Raw genomic sequence first — 25,508 nt, forward strand, 5'->3', positions numbered from 1 at the left:
GTTCACAGTGCTCAACCATCCAGACACTCAGAAGCTTCTGCAGCCATGATCTAAACAGGCCCAACTACTGTGCAAGCTGGCAGAACTTGGCATCATCCTCACAGTACTTATTATTCAGGTCTACAGAATGTGAAAGTTGTAGAGCCAAGGAGAATTTCACCTAGATTTCAGCTGAAGACTTGTAAGCCAAGTAGTTTATCCCTGAGAAGGCAAGGTGTGAGAAGCTGTGAAAGTAAAACCAAAGTGCAGTAATTTCAAGAAGTTGGAGAAATCAGGAATATCAAGAAAAGCTGTAAATAGTGAGCAGAACTCTCTCAGTAAGCAGAAAAAGGCCATGAGAGCTGCAACTGCCAATGCTATACTGCTGGGGCTACCCAAGCCTTTTGTAGCTTGTATCTTGCCAAAACTTGCCCCAGGTGCTGGACACAAAGCTATAAGGTTTAACGTTTTCCTTGTTGGATTTCAGTCTTATTTTGGTCTCACTCCTTTCTATCTCCCTATTTCTCCCTTTTGGAATTGGAATGTTTACCCTATGGTACCATACATTGACAGAGTTTAATTTTCTTTCTGATCTTTACAAGGGCTCACTGCTAAGAGTTTTCCTCGGGTCTCAGAGTTGACTTTGGACTTGGACTTTTCAGCAATGATTAAAATGTTAGGGCTGTGGCAACTCTTAAGAGTGCATTTTGCATAAAGAAATAGACATGAGTCTTTTAAGGGTTAAGAGTGGAATGTTAAGGTTTAGATCTAGAATGTCCCCCATGTGTTTAATGGTGGATTTTTGGAAGGTCTTGGATCATGGGGCTACCATACCCAAAAGTGTATTCATCTACTGGTGAGTTCAGGGACTGAGTGTGCTGTTTAAAGGTAGGGTGTGGTCAAAGGAGGTAGGTCACTGGGAACATGCCCCAACCCAGTTTCTCCCCTCAGTCTCTGTTTCTTGGCACCTATAATGTGAGCAGGCCCTTCCCTCATGCTATTTCTGTATTTGAGCCTGCAAACCATGGACTGAAATTTTTAAACTGTGAGACAAAATAAATTTCTCTTCTTTTAAGTTGTGGGAATCACGTAAGGTATCCCAGCAATAAGAAAAGAACCTAAACACTTTGTACACATTCTCTTACCCTTATCAATTATTTCTTGGGGTCAGACATTCCATCTTTAATGATTTATTCCTTTGGCTAAAAGCTTTGTAATTATAAGAAAATTCATTTCACGAACACTCAACATTTATATTTCTGTATCTGATCCTTTTCTGAAACAGGTTTTGAGTGAAAGAAGAAGGAAAAGGATACAAGGAATAAGAGAAAAACAAAAGAAGACTAAGAAAGAATGGGACATAGAAATATATGCTCAGGGCAAAATGTCTCACACAATTTTTTCTAGGGACATTAAGGAAACTAAGGAGCAAAGATATCTAAGGGTCAATCTTCCTTTCTTGGATCTCTCCTAAAAGCTTTCTACATCAATCCATCATCCATTTCCAGAATAAACTCCTAAAAATATAAAGCAGAACCTAATTTGCTTCCTTTTACTAATTAAGTAAAACTATATGTATTTATTATCCAAAATAAACTAAGATTGTTTTAAGTTCATTATGTATTTTAGGCATATAAAAAGACATTTAAAAATATGAATTTAATTAAAATTATTTAACTCAATATTTAATAACTGGTAAACAGTTATGAATGGTTAATGTAAATAACATAAAACCTAAACCTGACACATTTTTTTCTCCACCCATTTTAATACAATGGTCTGCACCTATTTCCCCACTGAACTCTTGCCTTTGATCAGCAAGCTCTAGTATGTCTCATCCTTTTTAAGTATTCCAGAAACTTCTAAACATAATATTCCAGAACAGTTCTTACACTTGAAATTATAGTGAAGCTGTTATTTTTGTTTTAAAATGTGGTTATTAGTCCTGCCTGCCCTTCAGAAGCAGTTATAGAGGTTTTTTTGTTATTTAATGTCACTTTTTAAAAAGAGATGCCCAGGCTCTTTTCTATCCTGCAGAACCATTACCTCTGAAGGGCAGTTGCTACGGTGCACATTTGTGATGTTAGAGGTTTAGGCCCAAGAGCACAGTTTATCTTATAAATGAAATCCACTGCTCCAGGGTATGAAAGTCTTCTAAGATCGTGATTCTATCTTGGAACTTATTTTTATTTTGCCTTACTTCCTGTCATTTGCAATCCTGATGGCCTTCCAACCTATAGTTTCATGTAAGTTTTGATAAAACTGTTCAGCCATCCAGGCTCTATAGCATACAATGAGGAAACTTCAACTGAAAACAATTTATTACTTAACACTGTGGTTGATGGAAACTTAGCAGCCACTGCCACCTGTCCTTGGTGAGTCTTCATATTGTATAGGATGAAAAGTTAAATACTACATTTCTCAGAACTCCTTCCAAGTAGAGTTCTGGGTGAGTGAGTTCTTTTCACAACAGGGAAAGTAAAAAATAAGCAGAGGGTCATGTTATTTTAGTGATTTCCTTCTGGCAAGCATAGTCAATGGGTCCTAAAGTTATTTAGAGCAGTATTCTAGCATCCAGTCACCAGTTTCACAGGTTGCAGCAGCACTGATAGCTTTTTAATCCCTGAGTAATAAGGACAGTGACCTCAACCTGTATTACTCCATTCACTAGTGCTAGTAGAAGCTTCTGGACTGCCATTCCTCATTGTAGCAGTAGCTGCAATTCCATACAGGCTCACTTTTGTGGTGGCCACTCCTAGAGGCCTCAATGGCTCTGCATCTCTAATTCCAGGAAGATAAAGTGTTTCCCAAAGAATGGGAAGCAGGACTGGGAAAAGCCCAGGGCTCTCCAGTTGTGGAAAGGACAAATTGGTAGGGTGTGTAGACAGAAAAGACTCTGTTCATTACTTAATATTAAAAGTATATTAAAAGTATCTTTCCAGATGTTTTCTGTATATATAGAAGCAAATGTATATCACTGCAATTCAGGAAAGATTAAACAACCCATAATTAATAAGTGATCTGATTTCAGATTTCATGCTGTTTTCACTGTACCACTCATCTGTTCAAAATACTTATTACATTAATGAAGGTGCTAAATAATGCATCAGGTCTTGAGACTACAGCAGGAACAAAAAGATAACCACACAGAAGCGGCACTTATAATGCAGTGCATAAAGTGCTACAAAAGCATGAGGGAAGACAAGAGTACATAAGTAGGACACCCATCTTTTACCTGAGGCAAACACAGGAAAGAACCTCTTTGACAGAATGAATCTGAACTGGGGAAGCAGGACTGCAAAGAGAAGGACTGGGGCAGTATAAATGTTCAAAGGTAAGGAAGAGCACTACAAGAGGTAAGGAGCTGAGAAAACAATGAGACACAAGAGTAGGAACTGAGCAGGGACCAGAGTAGATACTGCCTTTTACCCCATGTTGGGTTTTGACCTAAGAGCAACTGGAAGCCACTAGAAGGCCACAGCAAAAGAACTGTGGTGTCTTGGTACTTTCCTCATCGCTCAGACACAATACTCAGTATCCACAACTTAAAGGAGAGGTTTATTTTGGCTCATGGTTTGTACAGGTTTTAGCACACAGTTGACAGGCTGCAGGCAGAGAAGAGTTATTCAGAACACAGCAGACAGGAAGCAGACAGCACAGAGAAGAACCAGGAGGGGAGAGAAACCCTGCTGGCAATACCCCAAGGAACTCACCTCTGCTGACCAGACACCACTTCCTATAAGCAATGCAGCCATAAGGCCCACAATTTAATCACCTTCTGTTATCATTTGTGTCTGGATGTATCTCCAAAGCCTCATGCAGTCATGGGGCAGGCTTCTAGCATTTTTGATTGATTCATGGCCCAATGCTGAGATTATGGATGTGAGTGTTATACCCACCCTGGGGCAGGCACCCTGTATACAATATAAGGGAGAGAAAGAGGCTTGTTCTTGCTGCTGCTCCCTTTTTGCTCTTGTTACTTTTGCTGTCTTCTGCCACCATGAACTGTTGCCCTCTGCCACGTGCCACTCTGCCTTGGAGTTAGATAATTATACACTGAAACCTCCATAAACTGTACGCTAAATAAACCTTTTCTTCCTTAATTCTGGGCATCAGGTATTTTTTCTCAGCAATGACAGAAAAGTAATGAAGACAGAATTTGGTACCAGGAGTGGGATCACTGCTGTGACTCTACCTGACCACGTGGTTCAAGAGCCTTTGGGAATGGCTTGTGGAAAGAGATAGGAAAGGTTCAGAGATGTACCTGAAAGAGAAGTACTGGAACACTTTTGGCAGTTCTGTATGAGAGATTCTGGTCAGAGCTCAGATGACTAGAAGGCTGATAGAAATCCCGCTGGTTAAGACCAGGCTCAGGTAGTTTCTGCTGGGAAGAAGGACTGCATTGGTTGTTGGACTCTGGATGATGTGTATTATGGTTTGGCAAAGTTTGTCTGCATTTTGTGTCCAGAGACTTTGCCTGAGACTGAGATTAAGGGTGGTGGGCTGACTAGTCTGGCAAAACAAATGTCAAGGCAGTCAAATATTGAGGTGGTAGCATGGTTGTTGCTGGGGGCTTTTAGCCAGATTTATGTTGAGAATCAAGAGCAAACAGCCCTGCAGGATGATTTAAAATGTTGTGTTTGGCCAGAAAGGAAGCTCCAGTAAAGCTGTGGACTGCAAAGATAGAGCTGAGATCATCTCAATTGCTGAGAAGGGAGAGGAGAATAGAAAAGATGGCCTGAGGGCATCAAAAGGGGCAGCAAGTCTCCACCCTTTGCAGTCTCAAAACTGCAAAGGTGAAAGACTTTGCTTTGAGAAGAAAGTTGCAGAGCACCATGTTCCAAAATGGTAGCGGTGGCCACATCAGGTTCCAGAATGGTGGAAGCATAGAGAATTTGTTCCTCAGAATTGGATTCAGAGTGCCCAGCAATCCAGGCACTTGACCTCTACAGCCAAGAGAGAGGAAGGCCTTGCTAGTGCTCCAGCTGGCAGCAGACCTAGGCATTATCCATGAGGTGCTGGTTTTAGGTGCATGCAGAGCAAGAGTTGTGAGGTTAAAAAGGCTTCCACTTCAATTTCAGAAGGCTGGGGAGACCAAGCAGTGTGCCTCTGAGAGGGCAGTGTGTGAAGCTATGAGTGAGAAGCCTAAAGTTCAGGGGAGACCTCAGAAGGTTGGAAAAGCCAGGAAAGTGGATTGTCTAAGAAAAGCTGCAGGGAGGGAGCAAAGCGGGCCCAAGAAAGAAGCCATAGGAGCTACAAGGGCCACAGAGGTGGAGCCACATGGAGCTCACAATTTGCCACAGATGTTGGATATGGAACCTTGGATGTTAAATATGGAATCACAGGACTTAATGTTTGCCCTGCTGGATGTTGGATTTGCTTTGGTCCCAATGCTTTGTATCCCCATTTGTGTCTTTTGGAATAGTAATGTTTATCTTGTGCCATTGAATGTTGGAAATGTTTAACTTTTCATTTGTTCTCAGCTGAGTTTGTCTTAGATCTTGGAGGAGACTTGGGACTTGGACTTTTTAGCAATGCTGAAACTGTTAAGACTTTAGCAACTCTTAGATACGGACTAAAAATGCCTTTTGCATAAAGGGATGTGCATGAGTCTTTTGGGGGCCCAGGAGTAGAACGCTATGTTTTTTGTCTAGATGTCCCTCCAAAGCCTCATGCAGTCATGGGGCAGGCTTCTAGCATTTTTGATTGATTCATGGTCCAATGCTTGGATTATGGATGTGAGTGCTACACCCACCTTGGGATGAGCAGCCTGTATACAATATAAGGGAGCGAAAGAGGCTTGTTCTTGCTGCTGCTCCCTTTTTGCTCTTGTTGCTTTTGCTGTCTTCTGCCACCATGAACTGTTGCCCTCTGCCACATGCCACTCTGCCTTGGAGCCAACTGATTATACACTGAAACCTCCACAAACTGTAAGCTAAATAAACCTTTCCCTTCTTAATTCTGGGCATCAGGTATTTTGTCTCAGCAGTGACAGAAAAGTAACTAAGACACCTTCCAAAGCCCAACTACAATCTAGATGTAAATCACAACATGTGGTAAGATCTGTAGGCAATGTAGGGGACCAACACAGGAGGCAAAGAACCCATTAGGAAGCCTTACAAATGAGAGACTATGAAGACCTGCATCAGGAAATACAGTAGATGATAAGAACAGGACAAAGATATTTACCAGGAAGAACTGATGAGACTTCATGTTCACTCAATGAAGTGAAAAAAGAAGGAAATTAGAAATGACTCAAATTTTCTATCTTATTCCAAAGTTCATGTTCAAAACATGTACACAACTTTGATAGCTTCTCATGTAATTTTTTTTTTTTTTTATGAAGTAGGAAAAAAGGTCATCTGCTAAAACCAAAGGGGAAGCTGGCAGGAGAACATTTAGGAAAGGTCTAACATAGCCATTTTATAGAATGAGAAAGAGCTGAGCAGAGAAATATAAGCCTACAGGCAAGTTTTGAAGATTCCATCTTCAATTGGTGGCCCTTATCTATACAAATTTTACACTTTTCTGCAGTACAACGCAATCAGTGAAGATGCAATGAAGATGGACATATTGAGCCAATCATAGTTTTTCAGGAGAAACAAAAAAGAAAAGCATTGTGGAAGATGAAGTAAGAATATGAGTAAGACAGTGGGTGAAAGTGATGAAACATAGTCTCAACATAAACAGAGAAGTGAAATGTGGGTATACTAATAAAAAAGCAAGATCAAAGATCTAGAGAGCTCCCATGACAGCATTTCCCAAACGTTGTTTGTTAACCATCAATTACACAGGATGTTAACCTCCAATGTGCTCCTTATTAAAAGCTTTCAGGGCCAAGCAAGTTAAGGAAGCCTGGGTAATATAACTTGAACACAGGTTTCCTTGCTGTGTTATTTGTAGGGCATTTAACAAGCTAATATACTACATAGGTCTCTAATGATTTATCTCCAGATAAGTAAGCATTTCCCAAACACTTTGGATTATTGTATGGTATCTATCTATATATATCAGAGATTCTCACTAAGTGGGTATCTTAAAAATGAATTTTTAGAAAGTCTGATCTATGAAATGAAAGGTGCTGATAGTAGAACACTTGAAAAGAAAGTGGTATATTACCAGATAGTAGCTTTCTAAGGCAAAGGTTTGCCTCAAAGTTCTCTTAGCTCTTAGAGTTATGAATCTTTAATCCAACTAAAAAGCTGTAAGCAAAAGTTGACTCTAACTAAAATGTAATTAGTATTCATTCTTGACAGCAAGGAACATCTATTATTATGTGGTATAGGAAATTTATACAGAATTCTGACCAGGACAAACCTCACGACCTATTAGTGGAAACAACACACACACACACACACACACACACACACACACGTGTGCTAGTTTATAGAGTTTTTGGCTCTTCTTCACATAACAACAAGGTATAGATTCTCTCCAGGCAAATAACAGCTACCAATCCAGCACCAGTACTCTAAGGAAAACAAGCCTGTAATTTGTAGCCTCACAGTTAAAGATGTAAAGAGAAGGTATAAGCATAATTTAAACTAACAAGAATGTTAAATAAGCAACTCACTTCAAACTCCAATGGTAAAGGAGATAGTAATAATAATATATTACTACAATCTTTTTAGGGAACAAAAATCTTAAAGATACACTAACAAATGAGGCTTTAACTGACATGACATAAACCAAGATCTCATACTAATTTAAGTTTTGAGGAAAAATAAAATTAAAATAATCACGTGATTTCAGGGAAAGTTAGTCTTCCCTGAAGAACTTCTTCACACTTGTTACTATTGACCTACCACAATATGACAATCTTGGGGGTTAACTAACATTACTCAATTAGATCTTGTAACAGTGGCTGTTATATTACATATTTTTATGTATATAACATCATAAAATGATGTCCAACCTGTACAAACTTAAAATATATAGAACACTGCCTGTGGGATTTAAAACTTGCTGATGAACGTCAGACAACTATAACCAAATAACTATCAGCTCAGCTTAAATGTGTGCTTTATAAATTGGACTTACATGTGTAAACATGGTATTGTCTCCCTAGTGTAATAACCTGAAATAATAAATAAAACCCAAAACATACAATAGATATTACAGAAGGGAAAGAAACTGCTCAAAGGAAGGAACAACTGGGATGAGGGAAAGGAGAAAAAGAAAGGAAGGAGGAAGGGAAAAAATTTTATAGATAGATAAATAGATAGCTGGGATAACTGTACTGATGAAGTCTAATGGTTTACTGAAAGGAACAGTTAATGCCTAATTTTTTTTCTCTTTCTGACCAATTTTGCATGCTTATATCTGGTAATCTGAACAACTAATTTGAAGACAACAATATGCAATATAACAACCATTGATAAAGTCCTACCACCCTGTTTAGTGAAACTCTATATCGTTACTAATGGTTTTTTTTTGTTTTTATTTTTTATTCTCTTTAATGGTTTGATCAATCTTGCATTCTTACATCTGGTAATCTGAGCACCTTCGCAGAAGCTAACAATATGTAATATAACAGCCGCTGTTAATTCCTATCATTCTGTTCTGAAACCCTGTATCATTTTGTTTTTGCTTTGTTTCCATATGGAAAAGAAAGCTAAACCAACGTCATTTTGTGCTCTAGTGCTATTTCAAAACTTAAGTTTCTGTTTCCGTAAGTTTGTTTCTTGTAAATGTTGTCATAGTTACCTAACCTGACACCGCCCCATGCTCTGTCATAAGACGGCTTATCCTCTATGTAAAAAGTCAAACACCTTTGTTCCTTTGTCACAAGCTAAGCCCATGCTTTGCAGTCTTTCTATAGCTGCACTACATCATATCAGCACCACCCTCTCCATAGACGTGGAACTAGAACTGTGTAACTATTCTCTCCTCCTGCCCTTTGTGGTCAGTGCTCAGTCATATAACTGGGTGCCCACCATCGGCCCCCACTAAACTTGCTTGCCTCTACATCTGACCTCCGCGGGTGACTTAATTAAGTAAGAGCATTTGCCCCAACAGTTTTATATATCTGGTAATCTGAACAACTAATTTGAAGACAACAATATGCAATATAACAATCATTGAAAAAGTCCTATCACCTTGTTTAGTGAAACTCTGTATCGTTACTAATGGTTTTTGTCTACATTGTTGGTATTTTGCTATTGTTCTTTTTTTATTCTTCTCTTTAAAATAAAAAAAGTGCACTTTCAATAAGGTCAAAAATTCATACATACTTAATTCTTTATAACAGAATTTATACTATATACTTATTTATGTAGTTGTCATAGCTAGAAATCACTATATAAATTATATGGAAATCTGTAGTGTAATATTAACGTTTCTGATAAATCATCCATATCTCTTCCATAAAATATATTAATCTAACATGAATTAGATTCTATAAGGATTCATTTCTAACCATTCTGTGTATGCTGATGTTCAATCAAATGACTACATAAAAGTTGTTTAAACAGCTTTGTAGGGAGTTTAGTATATTAATAGAAATATAATAAAGCACTCAAGATTTTTCTAACTGATCTGTTAAGAATCCTAAAATTTGAGGTAAAAGAAAAAAAACTATCAACTTGCAGAAAAGTGATGTTAAAAATAGGATCTTTTTGGTCTAAGGTTATACGACTCAGATGGCTTTAGAGACTTTAAGAACATGCTATACAGTTGCCTATTCTACTCAAAAGGCATGGCTAGAAATTTCAGGAAATCCAAGCTTTAGACTGCTTTCCAGGGAAAGAAGTTTAGGAGACACACAAGTGGTGGGAAATAGAAAAAAAATACATTCCATCCTCCCGGCAGTATTAACCACATATAGCACTCTGTCTGTATTTCATGCTTCATGACCCTCCTATTTCAAAGTACATAGCCATAATAGGCTGAATACTAGGAAATGTGAACAAGGTAGTATCAGTGAGCCATGTTAAGTTAGGGCTAGGAGGCTAGGAGGTTCTTGCTCACAGGGGAGCAAGAACACCAACAGTAGGAGAAAAGAAAAGATGGCCAAAAGGAAAAGAGAAACATCAGAAAAATCAATCATATCTGGAAGGAAACTCCAATATCCATTTTGCAGTAGCAGATAATAATTTAAATGTTGACAATTTTCCAGTCTCTATAATGGCAGAAATCACATAATCCTCCTTTCCTGGCATTTAGAATACTGTGCAGTAGAAACCCATCTAGTATTTAGACTTTGCCATTACTTAGAGAAGTAGAGGAAGGAAGAAATCAGTATGAAGGGATAACTAATCTGTTTGCCTATCACTGTGAAATCACATGTCCTGCATTGTTAGCTGCAATATCTTAAAAAAAACATTAGAAAAGAAATGCTAATCCTTGAAAGGGCCCCTATCTTCATCATTCTGTAAGCAACAGAGGTCAGAGAGAATCTCTTAATCATCATTTTAGTTCTTGTAGGGCCCCTGGCCCCATGCTTCACACATGATAAGGAGCAATAAACTTGAATGGAACTGAATCTTCTCTATGAGTAGCCCCATCTCTTAACCTTTCTTCCTAGTGTTTCTTATTTTTCCCATCTCAGTCCCCATTTCTTCATGTAGCTTACATTCCTCCATCTCTGCAGCCTGTTAATTTAGACAACATGAAACAATATAACGTTGCATTTATTTAAAGAGAACTTTATGTTTACTTTTTTAACTGGAAAAGTAAATGTTAGGAACACTATCTTCTTGCTAAAATACTTTACAAATTAGATTATGGGAAGTGCCATAACCCTAAGTTAAAGATATATTGCTTTGTGATATAAGAAAATAAAATTATAAAATGTTGACTTCTGCCATACTCTTTTTTTCCTCCTTATTGTCAAATAAAGCCAAAGAACAAAATACTGCATAATGGGCTCTAAAAACTAACATAAACTATCCTAATTTCTATGTAAACACACTTCCAAAACAGAAAATTAATATTCAATGGGAAAAAGACACATACGTTTCATAGTTCCATCTTCTTCCTCCTCATCCTCACTGTTTATAACCATAGTCCCCAAGTCAGACTCCAGCATCGTGCTGTTATGTTCAATCATGGTCTGGGCCCCTTCACTCATTGTGCTTGTGGCTCGCATTGTGCTCACACTTTCTGAACTAGTCTTCACCATGGTGTGAGAATCCAGCTCATCTTCATCCTGCAAACAAAACACCACAGTGAAGAAAGACTTCTCTCATACAACCGGACTTCTTAATTCTTAACAAGGTTACGCATATACTTTCAATAATGGTAAAAATATTATTACTATTAATTTCAATATAAGCATACATACAAATGTTACCCTAAGAGCCAAAATTATCCAAAATAGCCTAAAGCTTTAGGTAATTAAAGCTCAAGCTATAGAAACTGATGCAAAAGAAGGCTGCTAGTTGCTTTTAAAATAAAGGTCAAGATAGATAAATTATCAAGAAATATATTACAGAATATGGTGACAAACATACAGAAGAGAACACCCTTAAGACAGGATATGTTGGCATTTTCTCTTACAACAGATGATAATGTCTATAACCTCTACAACAGCCATTAGTTTTTCCTCTTAAACTGTGATAAAATACATATAACATTACAATTACCATTTTAAACACTTTTAAATGCAGTTTCATGGCACTAAGTACATCCACAATGTTGTACAACCTTCACAACTATACATTTCTATAACTTTTTCATCATCCCAAAGAGAAATTTGTACCCCTAAACAGTAATTCCTCATTTCCTGTCTTTCCTAAGCCCCTGGTGACCTGTATATGTTTTGTCCCTATGAATCTGCCTGTTTTAGATACTTCATATAAGTAGAATTATACCAGGAATGCTCTTTTGTGTCTGGCTTATTTCACTTAGCACATGCGTTACAAGATTATATTGCAGCATTCCTTTTTAAGGATGAATGATATTCTACTGTATATATATAGCACATTTTGTTTCCCGTTTACTTGCTGATGAATATTTGGGTACTTTGGTTGTTTATACCTTTTGGCTATTGCAAATAACGCTGCTATGAACACTACTGTACATGTATCCATTTTGAGTCTCTGCTTTAAATTGTGTTGGGCATGTATTTGCTGGATTATATGGTAATTCTGTTTAATTTTTGAGAAACCAGTGAACTGTTTATCATAGTAGCTGTACCACTTTTACATCTTACATCTTAGAGCAATGCCCAAGGTTCCAATCTTTCTACTTCCTTACCAACGTTTATTATTTTCCATTTAGAAAAAAATAATAGCTATCTTAATGGATTTGAAGTGATATGTCACTGCGGTTTGGTCTGTATTTCTCTAACAGTGATGTTGAGCCACCTTTCACACACTCGCTGGTCATCTGTGTATCTTCTTTGGAAAAAATATTTAAATTTTATGCCCATTTCTTAAGTGGACTGCTTTTCTTGGGTGGGGGGTCACTGTGTACTTGTCACACATTCTGGAATTAGACATTCTGGATGTTAACCCCTTATTAGATGTATGATTTGAAAATATTTTCTCCCATTCTGTGCATTTTCTTTTCACTCTACTGATAGTTTGTTATGATGAACAAAAGCTTTTAATTTTAGTGAAGCTCAATTTACTTTTTTTTTTTTTGGTTTTTCTCCGGTACCGGGAACCGAACTCACGACCTTGCGCTTGCCAGGCAGGCGCTTGAAGCTCAATTTACTTGTTTTTTTCTTTGCCTGTGCTTTTGGTGCAATATTCCAGCCATTAGCTTTTAAATGTTTCACAGAAGAAATATTACAAGTATAAATTAGTTAGTAATACAAATATAAATGGAAAATGCTCCTTAGAACCTTCACTAGAAGATCTACTTGAATAGTCATAAAAGTAACAAATCCTTTTGATAAAAACAAAGAATCTGCAGTTTGGAAAAACTTGATCATGTACTGAAATTCATGTGTGTGTGTGTGTGTGTGTGTGTGTGTGTGTGTATGCGTGCATATTAGTATATATTCCACTTTCAGTAGAAATGTACAAGCAAAGTCAAGTTCTGACAGGGGTCAAAATACAAAATACAGGAATATCAATAACATCTCAGCAACTTAGGTGATTTGAAATAATAGTATTCGAATGGCTACTTACTTGATCACCCTCCTCTTCCTAAACTTAAGTTTATGCATTATTTCTCAGTCTTTCGCTTTTCTTTATGGCCCCTCCTCTCTTAGAAGACCTCTTTACTGTCATGCTTTCAACTATTTTTCTTAACTATTTAAATGCTTAACTCCATCCAAGTTTGGTTGTATTAAGTTCCTAATATTGGAGATATTTTTGACCCAGGATATTTGACTGGCAGAAAATTTGTAGGATATGGTGATTTTTCTTTCAGATTCAACTTTGTCATTTAAGTTAATGTGAAATCTGGACATCAGTAATAACCTTTCCATTCCAGTCTGTTTCACTCCATCCAAAACTCAAATCAGATATTATTCACCTATTAGTCTGGTCCCTCCTTCTTCCTTGATCCCCAATGACCACTACCCCAGAGCATGGTAATCTTCTCTTGCTTCCCATGGGTAACACATCAACATCCTACATCCATTTTCTCTTTTGCTCCCTATACACAATCAGCCAAAAGTACTTCAGAAAAAATTCTCTTTCATATTCACTTCTCCATTTCCACTGCCAGTGAGTATATTCTTCCTTGACTTATACCTGGGGTACTGCAGGTTAATGTCTCCTGACCAAAGACTCTCCAACCTCATTTCCTAAAATCAGGCAGATATTAGGTCAAATCCTTTTAAATCACTTTCTAGAACCAGTATTTTAGCCAAACCAACTCTCTGAACTTTAGTTTCTTCCACCACTATTATGATGATTACATGAGAAACCTATGCAAAATGTCCTCTGAAACAAGGTAGTTTCTGAAACAAGGTAGTTTCACACTCTCCTCAAGGTATACATACTTTGCATACTTTCTCACATACTCTGTATCACAATATTCTTCTACTAAAGAATCTATAATGGATCCTAGTCCTCGCTTACATTAAATTTTAGTTAATATTTCTGCCTACATTTTAACATTTTAGTTAATATTTTTGCCTACATTTTAACGTCTTCTACGTTATCTCATTCTATCTTGCTGATTCAATTTTCCCATTGTTCATACATCTTCCATTATAGACAGGCTGACCTTAACTGAATCTTCCTCCGTCATAATCCCATATGATGTCATGCTCATTTGTCTTCTTTTCTGTCCAGGATATCTTTCCCCTCTAACCATTAACTAAATTCTATTGACCAAGTATCTATTACATCCTTGGCTAAATCAGTCCTTGTTCATGATCTTCTTTTCCAAACTTCTGCAGAATTTACAATCTAATTACCCATGCTTAAATTTATGACCCATATTGTGAGCACTTATTTTAATTTTATAAATATAAGTATATTATAGGCAAGAATGTTCTGTAGTGTTTGTGAACCTACAAAAGTACTTTTCATTCTATATTTAAAATTAATTATTTGCTATATACTTACTGTTTCACAGAATTATAAAATCAATTACAGGTGGAAAGAAATGAACTAAGCTGATCATTTTATATCCAGAAAAACAACAACAACAGAGGCCCACAGAAATTAAGAGACTTCCCTAAGGTTACATACTTACTTAAAAATAGAGCTGGAAATAAGACACAAGTTGTTTAATTTCTTGGTGCAATATTCCAACACACACATGTACCTTATATTTACAGTTTTATCTGCTTGAATGGTTAGGCTGGAGGCTTATCAATGTTAACAGCTTATGTCACCAGCTCCATTCCCAGAGTAAATGATTTGGTTCATGCTAGTCCAGGCCACCATCTTCTCACCGGGACTATTAAAAGAGCCTCCTATTTTCACTATTTCCATTCTTCCCTCTTTTAGTATCACATACAACAGTCAGATTTAGCCCTGAAAAAGACAAATCACATCACCTTACTCTCGTGCTACAAACAGCATTTGGCCTGCCATCACACTAAGAATAAAATCCAAAATCTTTATCAGGGCCAAATGTGATCTGGCCTAGTAACATCTGCCAACCCCATCTCCTATTACATTCTTCTTATTCACCAAGCTCCAGCCATGCTGACCTCTTCTGCCATTTGAGCATTCTAAGTACGTTCCTCTTTGAGAATTTAAATTGGCTAATCTCTCAGGCTGGAATTTAACTGAAGTCTCTACTTAGGTGTCACCTCTTTGATGAGGCTTTTGCTGACCACCAATTTAAACTGAAGTCTCCATCATTCTCTATTCTTTTATCCTTCTGTATTCTTCACAGCCTATATTTGTCTTTATCTAGCATTAGAATGTAAGTCTGATGAAGGCATAAGACTTCTTTTAATATTTAAATTCACACTGCTAAACCATCTGGCTTAGTATTTATCTGCTAAATCAATTTATGTTTTCACTTACTAATTCATTCAATGAGCAATTTATTACACATTTCTAATGTGTCAAGTAGTAGACCAGGCATTGGAGATAGAAAGACACAGTTTGCTCCATTTTGTTTAAAGGAGCTTGAGGTCTAGGAGCTTGAGGTCTAGGAGAAATCTCCTGCTAAGTGAACAATAAATTATGAGACAATCTCTTAAGTGCTACAAGAAAAGTATTAACAGTACAATGAAAATCCAAGAGTAAAGCTTCTAATTTTGTCTGTAACAAAAAGCCTCATAAAGATGGGTGTCCTAAGTCTTTTAAATTTTAAAAAAAATTTATTAACACAATTACAGTATAACTGTATACACAAATGGGATACAAAGTGATATTTCAATACATGTATAAAATATGCACTGATAAAAATCAAGGTAATTAATGTTTTCATCTCATTATTACTTTGTGTTTGGAGCCTTCAAGTTTCTCTTCTCGTTACTAAGTCTTAAAAGATGAGTAGAGCATATTCATAAATCTTGGGAGGGTGTTTTATATTGCAACTTCTTTTTATAACAGAACTGTATTTATATCTTTTCTCAATTCAGACACTCCACATTTCAATCAGGTGTCATCGTATTCTTGTGGCACCCTGTGCTAACGCCAATCATACACTTACAATAACATGCTTTAACTGTCTGTACACATCCCCCATTATAATCTAAAATCTGTAAGAGGAGTAACCAGAATTTGTTAATATTTATTCCTGATATCTAGTACAAAGTGTTGCTATTATGTAATTTACCAAATGAATGTTAAATTCATCATGTGTTATTACCAAAGTGCAGATCTAAGACTAGTGTTACGTGAGGGTCTAGCAATACAATTTTATGATTATAAATAATATTATTTATATTATAATATAATAATAATAATTAATATAATAGTATAATAGTATTTTTATAAACACAGAATAGCTACTGAAGAAACTCTGAGAAGAGAAATACTACTACTAACTAGTTAATTGGTTGGCCATGCATTTAATAATGATAAAAACAGCTACCATCAGTGAGTTAAATGCACTATATTAAGATCTTCTTAAAGATTACTCCCACTTAATCCTACCATTATTACCCTTCTTGTACCAATGATGAACCTGAAGTTCAATGATGTTTAAAAATCTGTTCCAAGGTCATATTAAAAATAAGTAAAGAAGCAATGATTCCAATTAGATGTATCTGATGCTATAAATCAAGATCTAACCTCCAATTGTGCAAGACTTTTATTTTTTTTTTTTTTTTTTTTTTTTTTTTTTTTTTTTTTTTTTTTTTTTTTTTTTTTTTTTTTTTTTTGTACCGGGAACCGAACTCACGACCTTGCGCTTGCCAGGCAGGCGCTTTGCTGCTGAGCTAAATCCCCAGCCCCCTGTGCAAGACTTTTAAAAACAGCTAATTATTAAAATACTGAGATTCATTTTTTCCAGTAGTTTCCACCAAACAAACAGGAAAACACTGATTGTTAGTTTTTCTTTTTGAAAAATACTACCTTAATATTTTATTATGGTTGCAACCATTTCATTACCAAAACACCTAATTTCATACGCATAAGCCAACTGTCTTTTGTCCTTGCACGAGTCAGTGCTGTAACCACTGGAAACATAGTATCTGATTGGTATGAAGTAGGACTTTTAAGGCCTGCTGCCATCTACACTGGAGTTGAATCTACAAAGAAAAAATGAAGTTTGCAACTCCAAATTTACACAATTATCTTAGATAATCTATACAACTAGATCAAGTTTGGAAGGGATGGCTCTTGCTGCATTTTATTTTTATGTGTACAGTTAGTTTGCTAAAGAATGATAATCTCCTTTACAAATAGGCAGCAAAAACTATTTATAACAATTGCATCAGGTACTGTACACTCAATTCACTTATGAGAGGTGGCATCTAATGAAGTACAGTGGAATGAGAACTAATCTCTAAATTAAAATGCACAAACACAAATAATGTGGTGGTGGTGAAAACTTTCCAGCAACATTTTTTGCTTTTTAAAAATTATTAACGCTGAATTCACCCTGTTTAAATTTTCATTTGATACTTTTTATATTTTTGTAATACTTATGATGTTTTTCAAAGTTATGCTTCATTTATATATATAAATAATTTATAAATTTATATATATAATTTATAAATTTAAGTGATATATATACATATTCTGCTATTCCTCAGTGAAGAACAGCAAAAGATAAACATGTTGATACTTTAGAGAAAAAGGTCTGCAGAACAGATGCTTCCCCACTGCAGAAAGCAGCCAATTCCAGTAAGGAATACAATAGCATTTTCAATCAGTGGTCATCATGTGCCAGGAATGCAAAACAGAGTACTGATGATAATCCAGCTTATGAATCATAAAATCCACATGGAATACAAATATTTGAAAACATTATTAGGAAATCCTACTCCATGGCTAAGACAGATTTATGCTACAAGTCTGAGAAGTAATCAGACTTTGTAAAAGGTATCTTTATGTTTGCTGTATTTACTACATGAAAGGAGTTTTAAAATATTCAATAAATATTTGAAGATTGTAAGGCTTTTTACACAAACATTTTAGAAAGCATCTGCCATCTGCAACACTAATAAAACAGCTAGACTCATCCTGAAATAGATGTCCTCACTGAAAAATATTCTAATCAATTTATTTCTAAGTGATATGAAATATCTCTTTATTGCAAATACAATCACATTAAAGTACAGTATTAGTTTAAGAGCAATGATCACAATGGCTTTCATTCAACTGGACAAGGTCAATGAATATATATTCTACAGCACGAAATATATTTCAGAAAAAAATGAATGTATAAGATATAAGTAAACAAATCACACAAAAAGTTACCATATTACAGTGGTCCAGGTATCTTTACTACCTTTTAAAAGTGCTAATGAAATAGCAAACAATAAATGTAGAAACCCTACATAAATGCATAGATGGGCTTTCAAGCCAGTGAGGGAAATCCCCAACTGCCCAAAACAGACAAGCTAAACACGACCTTGGGGCTGCCCTACAGGCATGTGATGTTGTGGCTGTGAGGTTGGTAGTTAAATGAGGTTTGTGTTTTGGTGAACAAAAGACAAAAGAGAAGTCTTTTGATTTTCTTCACAGAGAATCAGAACCCTTACAGAAGGCCGGGAATCTTGAAGGTCTAACATCCTCAGTAAAAGGGTAGATGAGGAAAAATTCACCCATGGACAAAGGAGATGACAAGTTTCACCTGAGCTAAGGATTAAGGTGAGGGCAGGAACCCTCCCTTTAGAATTTACAACCACACATTTGGCTTTCAATTTCATATTTTCCACTTGGTCTGGGGGAACCTCATACTCAGAAATTAACCTAATTAACCTCAGTGTGGTAGCACCCCAGATGCTTGCTGGAAAAAAAAATAAATACAAATTCATCTTAGGGAATTCATTCCCACTCAGTCCTCACACCAGAACTTACATCACTTTCTGAGATAAAATCTAGCTAAACAAAAGCTCATGGTCTCAAAGATAAATACATGTAATAAAACACACTACTGGGAACAGTCAGAAAAAAGAAACAACAGAATTAAGACACACTTCCTTTTTAGAATTAAGTTAGCCTCCTTAGGTGGGTCACAAGATAAAACTTTGAACAGTGGGCAGACAGCAGCATTCTAGATTGGAAAAACAAGCACAAAAGCAGAAATGTTCTGGTTTAAATGAAAAGCAGTAAGTGACTTGACAACATTAAGAGAAGGCCTAAAGTTTATGAAATGTTTTAAATATGGACAGCCTGCAGGGGCTGCTTGGCAAAGGGGTGACAGGAAGCTTGGAAACTAAAGGATGAGTTAGAGAAAAAAAGACTGAAGAAACAGACTGGAATGGGAAGGTCATTACTAATGTCCATATTTCAGGTTAACTTAAATGACAAAGTTAAATCTGAAAGAAATCATAAAAGAAAAATCACCTTATCCTACAAACTTTCAGCCAGTCAAATATCATGGATCAAAAATATCTCCAATATTGGGAACCTAATACAACCAAACTGACTCTAAAATGAAATTTGTGGAAGATTGAAGTTTGAATAAATGAAGACAAAACAAAAGAGCTCCAGTTAGTTACAGTCAAGTGATTTTTAATGGACTTGCCTCTGCAGCACATGAGAAAGGAATCAAAACTTAATCTGCAGTGAAAGACTCAACTGAAAGAGTTAACTAAGAAGTCAACAAGACATATGCAGTAACACTTCAAGGAAATGTGCATAAAACTGAGGAAAACCATGGTAGGAATCTTTCATTCCAGCCCCTGTGCATAAATAAATTTGGAGGTTTATGATAGTGTGATGGTAACATTAACCTTGTGTCAATAAATAAAGGTTAATCATAACTTGTGTCAGAAAAGGCAGAAATAAAAAGGTACTATTACACATTTGCTTAAATGTCTCAAATCATGGAAGAGCTAATTTATTTATTTATTTATTTATTTGGGGGGGGATACTGGGAATTGAACTCAGGACCTTGTGCTTGCTAGGCAGGCGCTTGTGCTGCTGAGCTATATCCCCAACCCTTGGAACAGCTAATTTAATAGCAAGATGAAACTATTAAAGTGACCCAACAGGACATTACAGCCAAATCTCACTTCCCAATAAGATGAAGGAGAGCACTTATTTCATTTTCCCCATCACAATTTACAAGGATTGTCTGTTTCTGTACAGTGGAAATGGCCTACAGTAGGATCAGCTGGTTAAATCTGGGCTCATAGATACCATATCCAACCTAAGTGAGCTAAAAATTATTGAAAAAACAAAATATATTCTTCTTCAAACAGGTACCATTAAGTACATACGTGACAGGCAAAAGAAACAGTAGTCAACCACTTAAAATTACTGAGATTGGTAATATCTGAAAATCTACATGAAGAATAAACCTTCTTCCCATTGTGATCAGTAGGTGGTCCTTCTATTTCACTGGAAAATGAGCATAACAGCTTACAGAGTTTCAGTCTTTGATATACCTGTACTAAACAAACAGAAATTTCATGGATCTTAACTTTATGCATGTTCACAGGCATGTTTTAAAATTGTATCAAAACTTTCATGAAAATCCAAAAGTCATAAAAGACTTGTTCATCATCAGTACAACAAGCTTAAATGGTAAAAATGCATGTGGGCAGGACTTCAGAGGCTCCATGATGCAAGACTGCACAGGTTCTTGGCATTATACAAAAAGTTTTCAAACAAAAGATTATCCTCCATCCCCTGAGCACAATACTGATGTACAACAGAGTAAATTAAAAGGTAGGCAACTTTATCCATGACTTTTATTTTTTCTCTCACAGCCAAAAGTATGTCAAGGATTAACAAAATATAAATGAGCGTATAAATGAGCTTATAAAATAAAATATTTTAGAATAAAAGGAACATCTTTAAAAACTATTGTTGTTACAAGTAGTTTACAAAAACTCCACAAGAGGGCACCAAACACACAAGGCTAAAATTCCATTAACTGGGTATTTGCTATAACAGGTTATATTTACTCACATATTATCAGTAACTTTCAGAAACAGATGACTGATAATTTTTAAACTAACATTTTAAATAATATAACCACTGTTATGTCATATTTTTACAAAAGCAGCTATATTTTATAAAATTGGTGTTCATGCTTTATAAGGACAATGGATGTGGTCTGTATTTCATAATCTCCATGATGACTTGAAAATAATAGCTGTATCACGTGTTGATTCCACAGTACCACGTGTTGATTTCACAGTATGTGTTAATTCAACAAAAAGAATAAAAGACTACAAAGGAAATAAAATATTCATAGTACTTCATAACTGCTGTGTAAATTGCTTTTATGTAAAAAGATTCGATTGTATATACTCAGTACAAATTTATTTAACAGCTAATTTGAAAGGAGTATCTTTTTTCATTTTTTCTCTTTCTCATTTCTTTTCTACTCTTTTATGATGATAAGAGCAAGAGAAACTTTAACATACATTTAACAGAAGATGTATTACTTGCATAAATTTACAAATATTAAATGATCTTAATAGTAGAAAATATACAATTTTTAAAAAAGACTCCTTGAAACACACTGAAATAATTTTAACAAGCAGTGTACATTATTCATATTCCCAATACAAATAAAATTCTGGGGTGGAGAATGTTTAGGGTAGCAAAACACAATCTCCTTCACCTCAACCCAAAAATTTAGCATATGCTTGACTTAAGTACTGCTGAAGAAATAGTTCACATGACAGTAGGTACTTTTTTTCTTTTTTTAAAGCACTGGAGATCAAACTCAGGGGTGCTCACAGAACTACATCAATATTCATTCATTCATTTATTTTGAGACAATGTCTTGCTAAATTGCCCAGGCTAGGTATATGCCACCATACTTTTACATGTAAATATAGGTTGAGTATTATCTGAAATGGTTGGGACCAGAATTATTTAAGATTTCTTCAGGTTGTGGAACATTTGCATATATATAATGAGACAGCTTAGAGGCCCAAATCAAAATGCATTTGTTGTTTATTTTCCTTATATACACAGACTGAAGGTTAATTTTATAAAATATTTTAGTGCATCTTCTTTTTCACTGCAGCTCACTATATGAGAAGAAGTGCAGAATTTTCCACTTCTGATGTCATGTAAATGCTCAAACAATTTTAGATTTGGGGGCATTTGAAATTTCAGATTTTCATATTAGGGATGCTCAATCATATTCTGTGTTGGTGATAATTCTGTAGCACTATTCAAAATAGTAAGAAATAAAAGGTAAAACTTAATGTAAAGCAGTTTTATATACATATTTGCAAATTCAATGAATATGTACCAATTCAATATTTCTACAATAAATACTATGTGCCAGTCAGTGTGCTAAGATACAGTCTTTGTCCTTGAGAAATATATGGTTTAATGGGGAAAGTTAAAAACTAGATATACACAGTAAGATAAATACTGTCGAAGAGCTGAACCAGAATAGCATGGGAGCTCACAGGAACACTGGTCCAGCTAAAGCCTGGAGGAACATCATGAAAGGCTACGGTATCCAGGCCACAGAAGTCACATAGGCTTTCCTCTACACACTTTCTGAGCAATCTCCCCTTAAGCTCTCTGTTTTAACTACTAACTGCAAAAAGCCCGGATTCCCTAATCACTAGAGTTCTCCACTGGAATTCAGATCTACATATTAAACTGCCTGCTACAGAGCGACTTGAATGACACAGACTCTTCAAATTGAGGCAGTGCTAAAGTAATCTTATCCTAACTCAGAAGGTCACCATACAGAGTACCAATGGACAGTGTTTTAGCTCTCATATAAGAGATGCCAAGTGTGTACACAAAGTGAAAGAACAAAGGCTTAACTATTCTACCAAAAAGTTTGGCTGTGAATGATTTGTTGAGTTTTTTCTAATATTTTAGTGTACAAAAGAGAAGTATATTTCCTAAGGGAAAAGGGCCTTAAAAAAAGATAAAGTGGTTGACTGAAGAGGCAAACAGAAAAGGGGCCTTTGAAGAGAGGTGAAAAGTTAGAAAATAAAGTAATAAAACATTTCCTATTCTCCATGCCAGTGCTGGCAAACCTATGGCATGCATGCTCCAGTGGGCTGTTTGTATCACTGAAAGCTCTAAAAAGTTGGCCCTCATTGCTCTACGCATATCTTGAGATAATCATAATGCTTATTTTGTTGAATCAGTATTATTATCCATTTACTTGCTGCCTCATTAGCCTGGAATCTTGCAGGTAAACACCATGTCTTATCTTTCCTCTATACCAATATTTATGAATGGAAGAAAGACATATCCTCTGAAACAGAAAAAGAAATGTAGTGAGAGGTGGGCATGATGGTGCTTCTCTGTAGTCCCAGCTACCTGCAGGTCAAGTGAGTCTGGGAGTCTGAGACTTAGCTTAGGCAACATAGTGAGACCCTGTTGAAGGAAGGAAGGAGAGGAGAAAGGGAAAGAAATAAAATATTGAGGATACAGAAGTGTATTAAAGGTAACTGGACAGGAAAAAAAACCTGTATTTGTGGAAGACATAATCTGCTGTATAAAAATTTTTAAGAATTTACAAACAAACTCTTGGGAGTAATACCTGAGTGTGGTAAGGACACAAACAGAAGGGCTATATACAACAGTCAACTGCTTTCCTGTGTGCCACTAATAAATAACTGGATAGAGAAATTTTTTAAATAGTTTTTAATAGCACCAAAAATGACACACTGGAGTCTAATATATAAAAATATGCATAGGATCTGATAAAAGAAACTCTAAATAAACTGAGGGTCATTACATGTTAATGGATTAGAAAACTAAATACCGGAAAGATGTCATTTTGTTTTAACAAATTCCACCCCAGTAAAAACTCCAATAAGCTAATTAGCAAATACTGACAAAAATAACACAAAAGATTATATGGACAGGCAAAAGGTCTTTTGCACAAAGGTGCTGAAACAACTAGACATCCATAAGCAGACAGGGAGGGGAGGGAAGGCCAGGCCAGGATACACACTTTGAAGTTTTCACAAAAATTAATCCAACATATATCACAGACCTTAATGTAGCATGTGAAACCATTAAACTTTCAGAACACAGAAAAAAAAATCAGTAGACCTTGAGTTTGGTGTTGATTATAGGTACCTAAAGCATAACCCATTAAAAAAGAAGCTTATAAGGTGATACTAACACTAAAATCTTCTATTCTAAAAGACACTATTAAAAAATGAAAAGACAAGACATAAACTGGGAAAAAATACCGTCAAAGCACATGCTTTAGGAAGATCCTGTATTCAAAATACAAAAAAATTTTTTAAAAAATGAACAATACAAAAACAAACAATACAGCCCCATTAAAAAATGGGGAAAAGTACTAAACAGACACTTTGTCAAAAAATATTATATAAATGTTAAATAAACGCATGATGCCCAGTAGCTTGACCATTAAGGAATTGAAAATTAAACAATAAAATACTACTAAACACCTATTAGAATGAATAAAAAGTTTAAACTGTCATTATGAATTGCAAGTGCATATTTATAGAAACATTCATTATTGGTAGGAATGTAAAATTATACAACGCTAGAGTACAGTTTGGTAGTTTCTTACAAAGCTAAATACTTTATAAGATACAGCAAATTTCAGTCATATGTACCCCACTGACTGAATGAAAACTTAAATCTACACAAAAGTTAGTACTGTAAATGTTCATAGCAGCATTATTCATAATTGCTCCAAACTAAGTAACCAAGATGGCCTCTGAAGAGACAATGGATAAATATTGACACTTCCATGCAATGTCATATTAGTAAGTAATAAAACTGAGTTATTGTTACATAAAAATGGATGAACCTTAAATGCATATTGTTAAAGGAAAGAAGCCAGTCTGAAAATGCTATATGTAGTGTATAATTCTAATTATGTAGTATTACAGAAAAGAAAAATCTAGAGACTGTAAACAGATGAGCAGTTGCAAGGAGTATAGGGAAAAGAGCTGAATAGGTAAAGCAAAAGAACTTTCTTAGGGTGGTAAAAACTGTTCTATTTGATACTATAATGCCAAATATCAGACCCCACATATTGGTCAAATCCACAGAACTTTACATTATAGAGTGAATCTTAATGAATGCTTTATAACTTTTACAAAATCATTTAGGTGGTTAGAGAATCCCAGGATGGAATGCAGAATGTGGCCAAAACAACAAAATCTAACTGTATTATAATGTATGAAAGAACTTCCTTGAAAGGATATGGGGAGAAAAGGTATAACATAATAACTTTAGAAGTGAGGGGAGTGTTTAAGACCAAAACCAAAAGGAATTGTACAAGAGCACTGTAGTGGATAATGTTGTTTCTTATGGATATATGGGCTAATAATTCTGAAGACACTATACAAATATACTGGAAGTGAAAAATTTAGTAAATGGTGATAAGGTGGGAGCTGGGTTTCTCACTGGACTGGCAGGTTATAAAGAAACAAAAGGAAACAACTAGTATGATATATGGTGGTAATGAGTGAGAGTCAGAGACATCAGTATAAACTCATACTTAGCTCATCATAGATACAGATGGATACGTACACATATGTGTGTGTATATATATACACACACACACACACATACTCATGTTAGTATAAACACACAGTTCCCCTTGCTGTGTAA

At 35.6% G+C, this 25,508-nt stretch overlaps 1 protein-coding gene across 3 annotated transcripts in view; it reads right to left on the bottom strand.

The window, feature by feature from the left end:
* The window catches only part of Stk3 (serine/threonine kinase 3), a 282,703-nt gene that overhangs the window by 104,083 nt on the left and 153,112 nt on the right, over window positions 1–25,508 (bottom strand). For all 3 annotated transcript variants that reach the window (XM_005381850.2, XM_005381851.2, XM_013512823.1), the window contains one exon: window positions 10,936–11,128. In XM_005381850.2, the coding sequence (XP_005381907.1) occupies window positions 10,936–11,128 (193 nt within the window). The remainder of the gene's footprint in view (window positions 1–10,935; window positions 11,129–25,508) is intronic.

Source organism: Chinchilla lanigera, unplaced genomic scaffold (genome assembly GCF_000276665.1).
Source record: "Chinchilla lanigera isolate Chin_1 unplaced genomic scaffold, ChiLan1.0 scaffold00016, whole genome shotgun sequence".
NCBI lineage: Eukaryota > Metazoa > Chordata > Mammalia > Rodentia > Chinchillidae > Chinchilla > Chinchilla lanigera.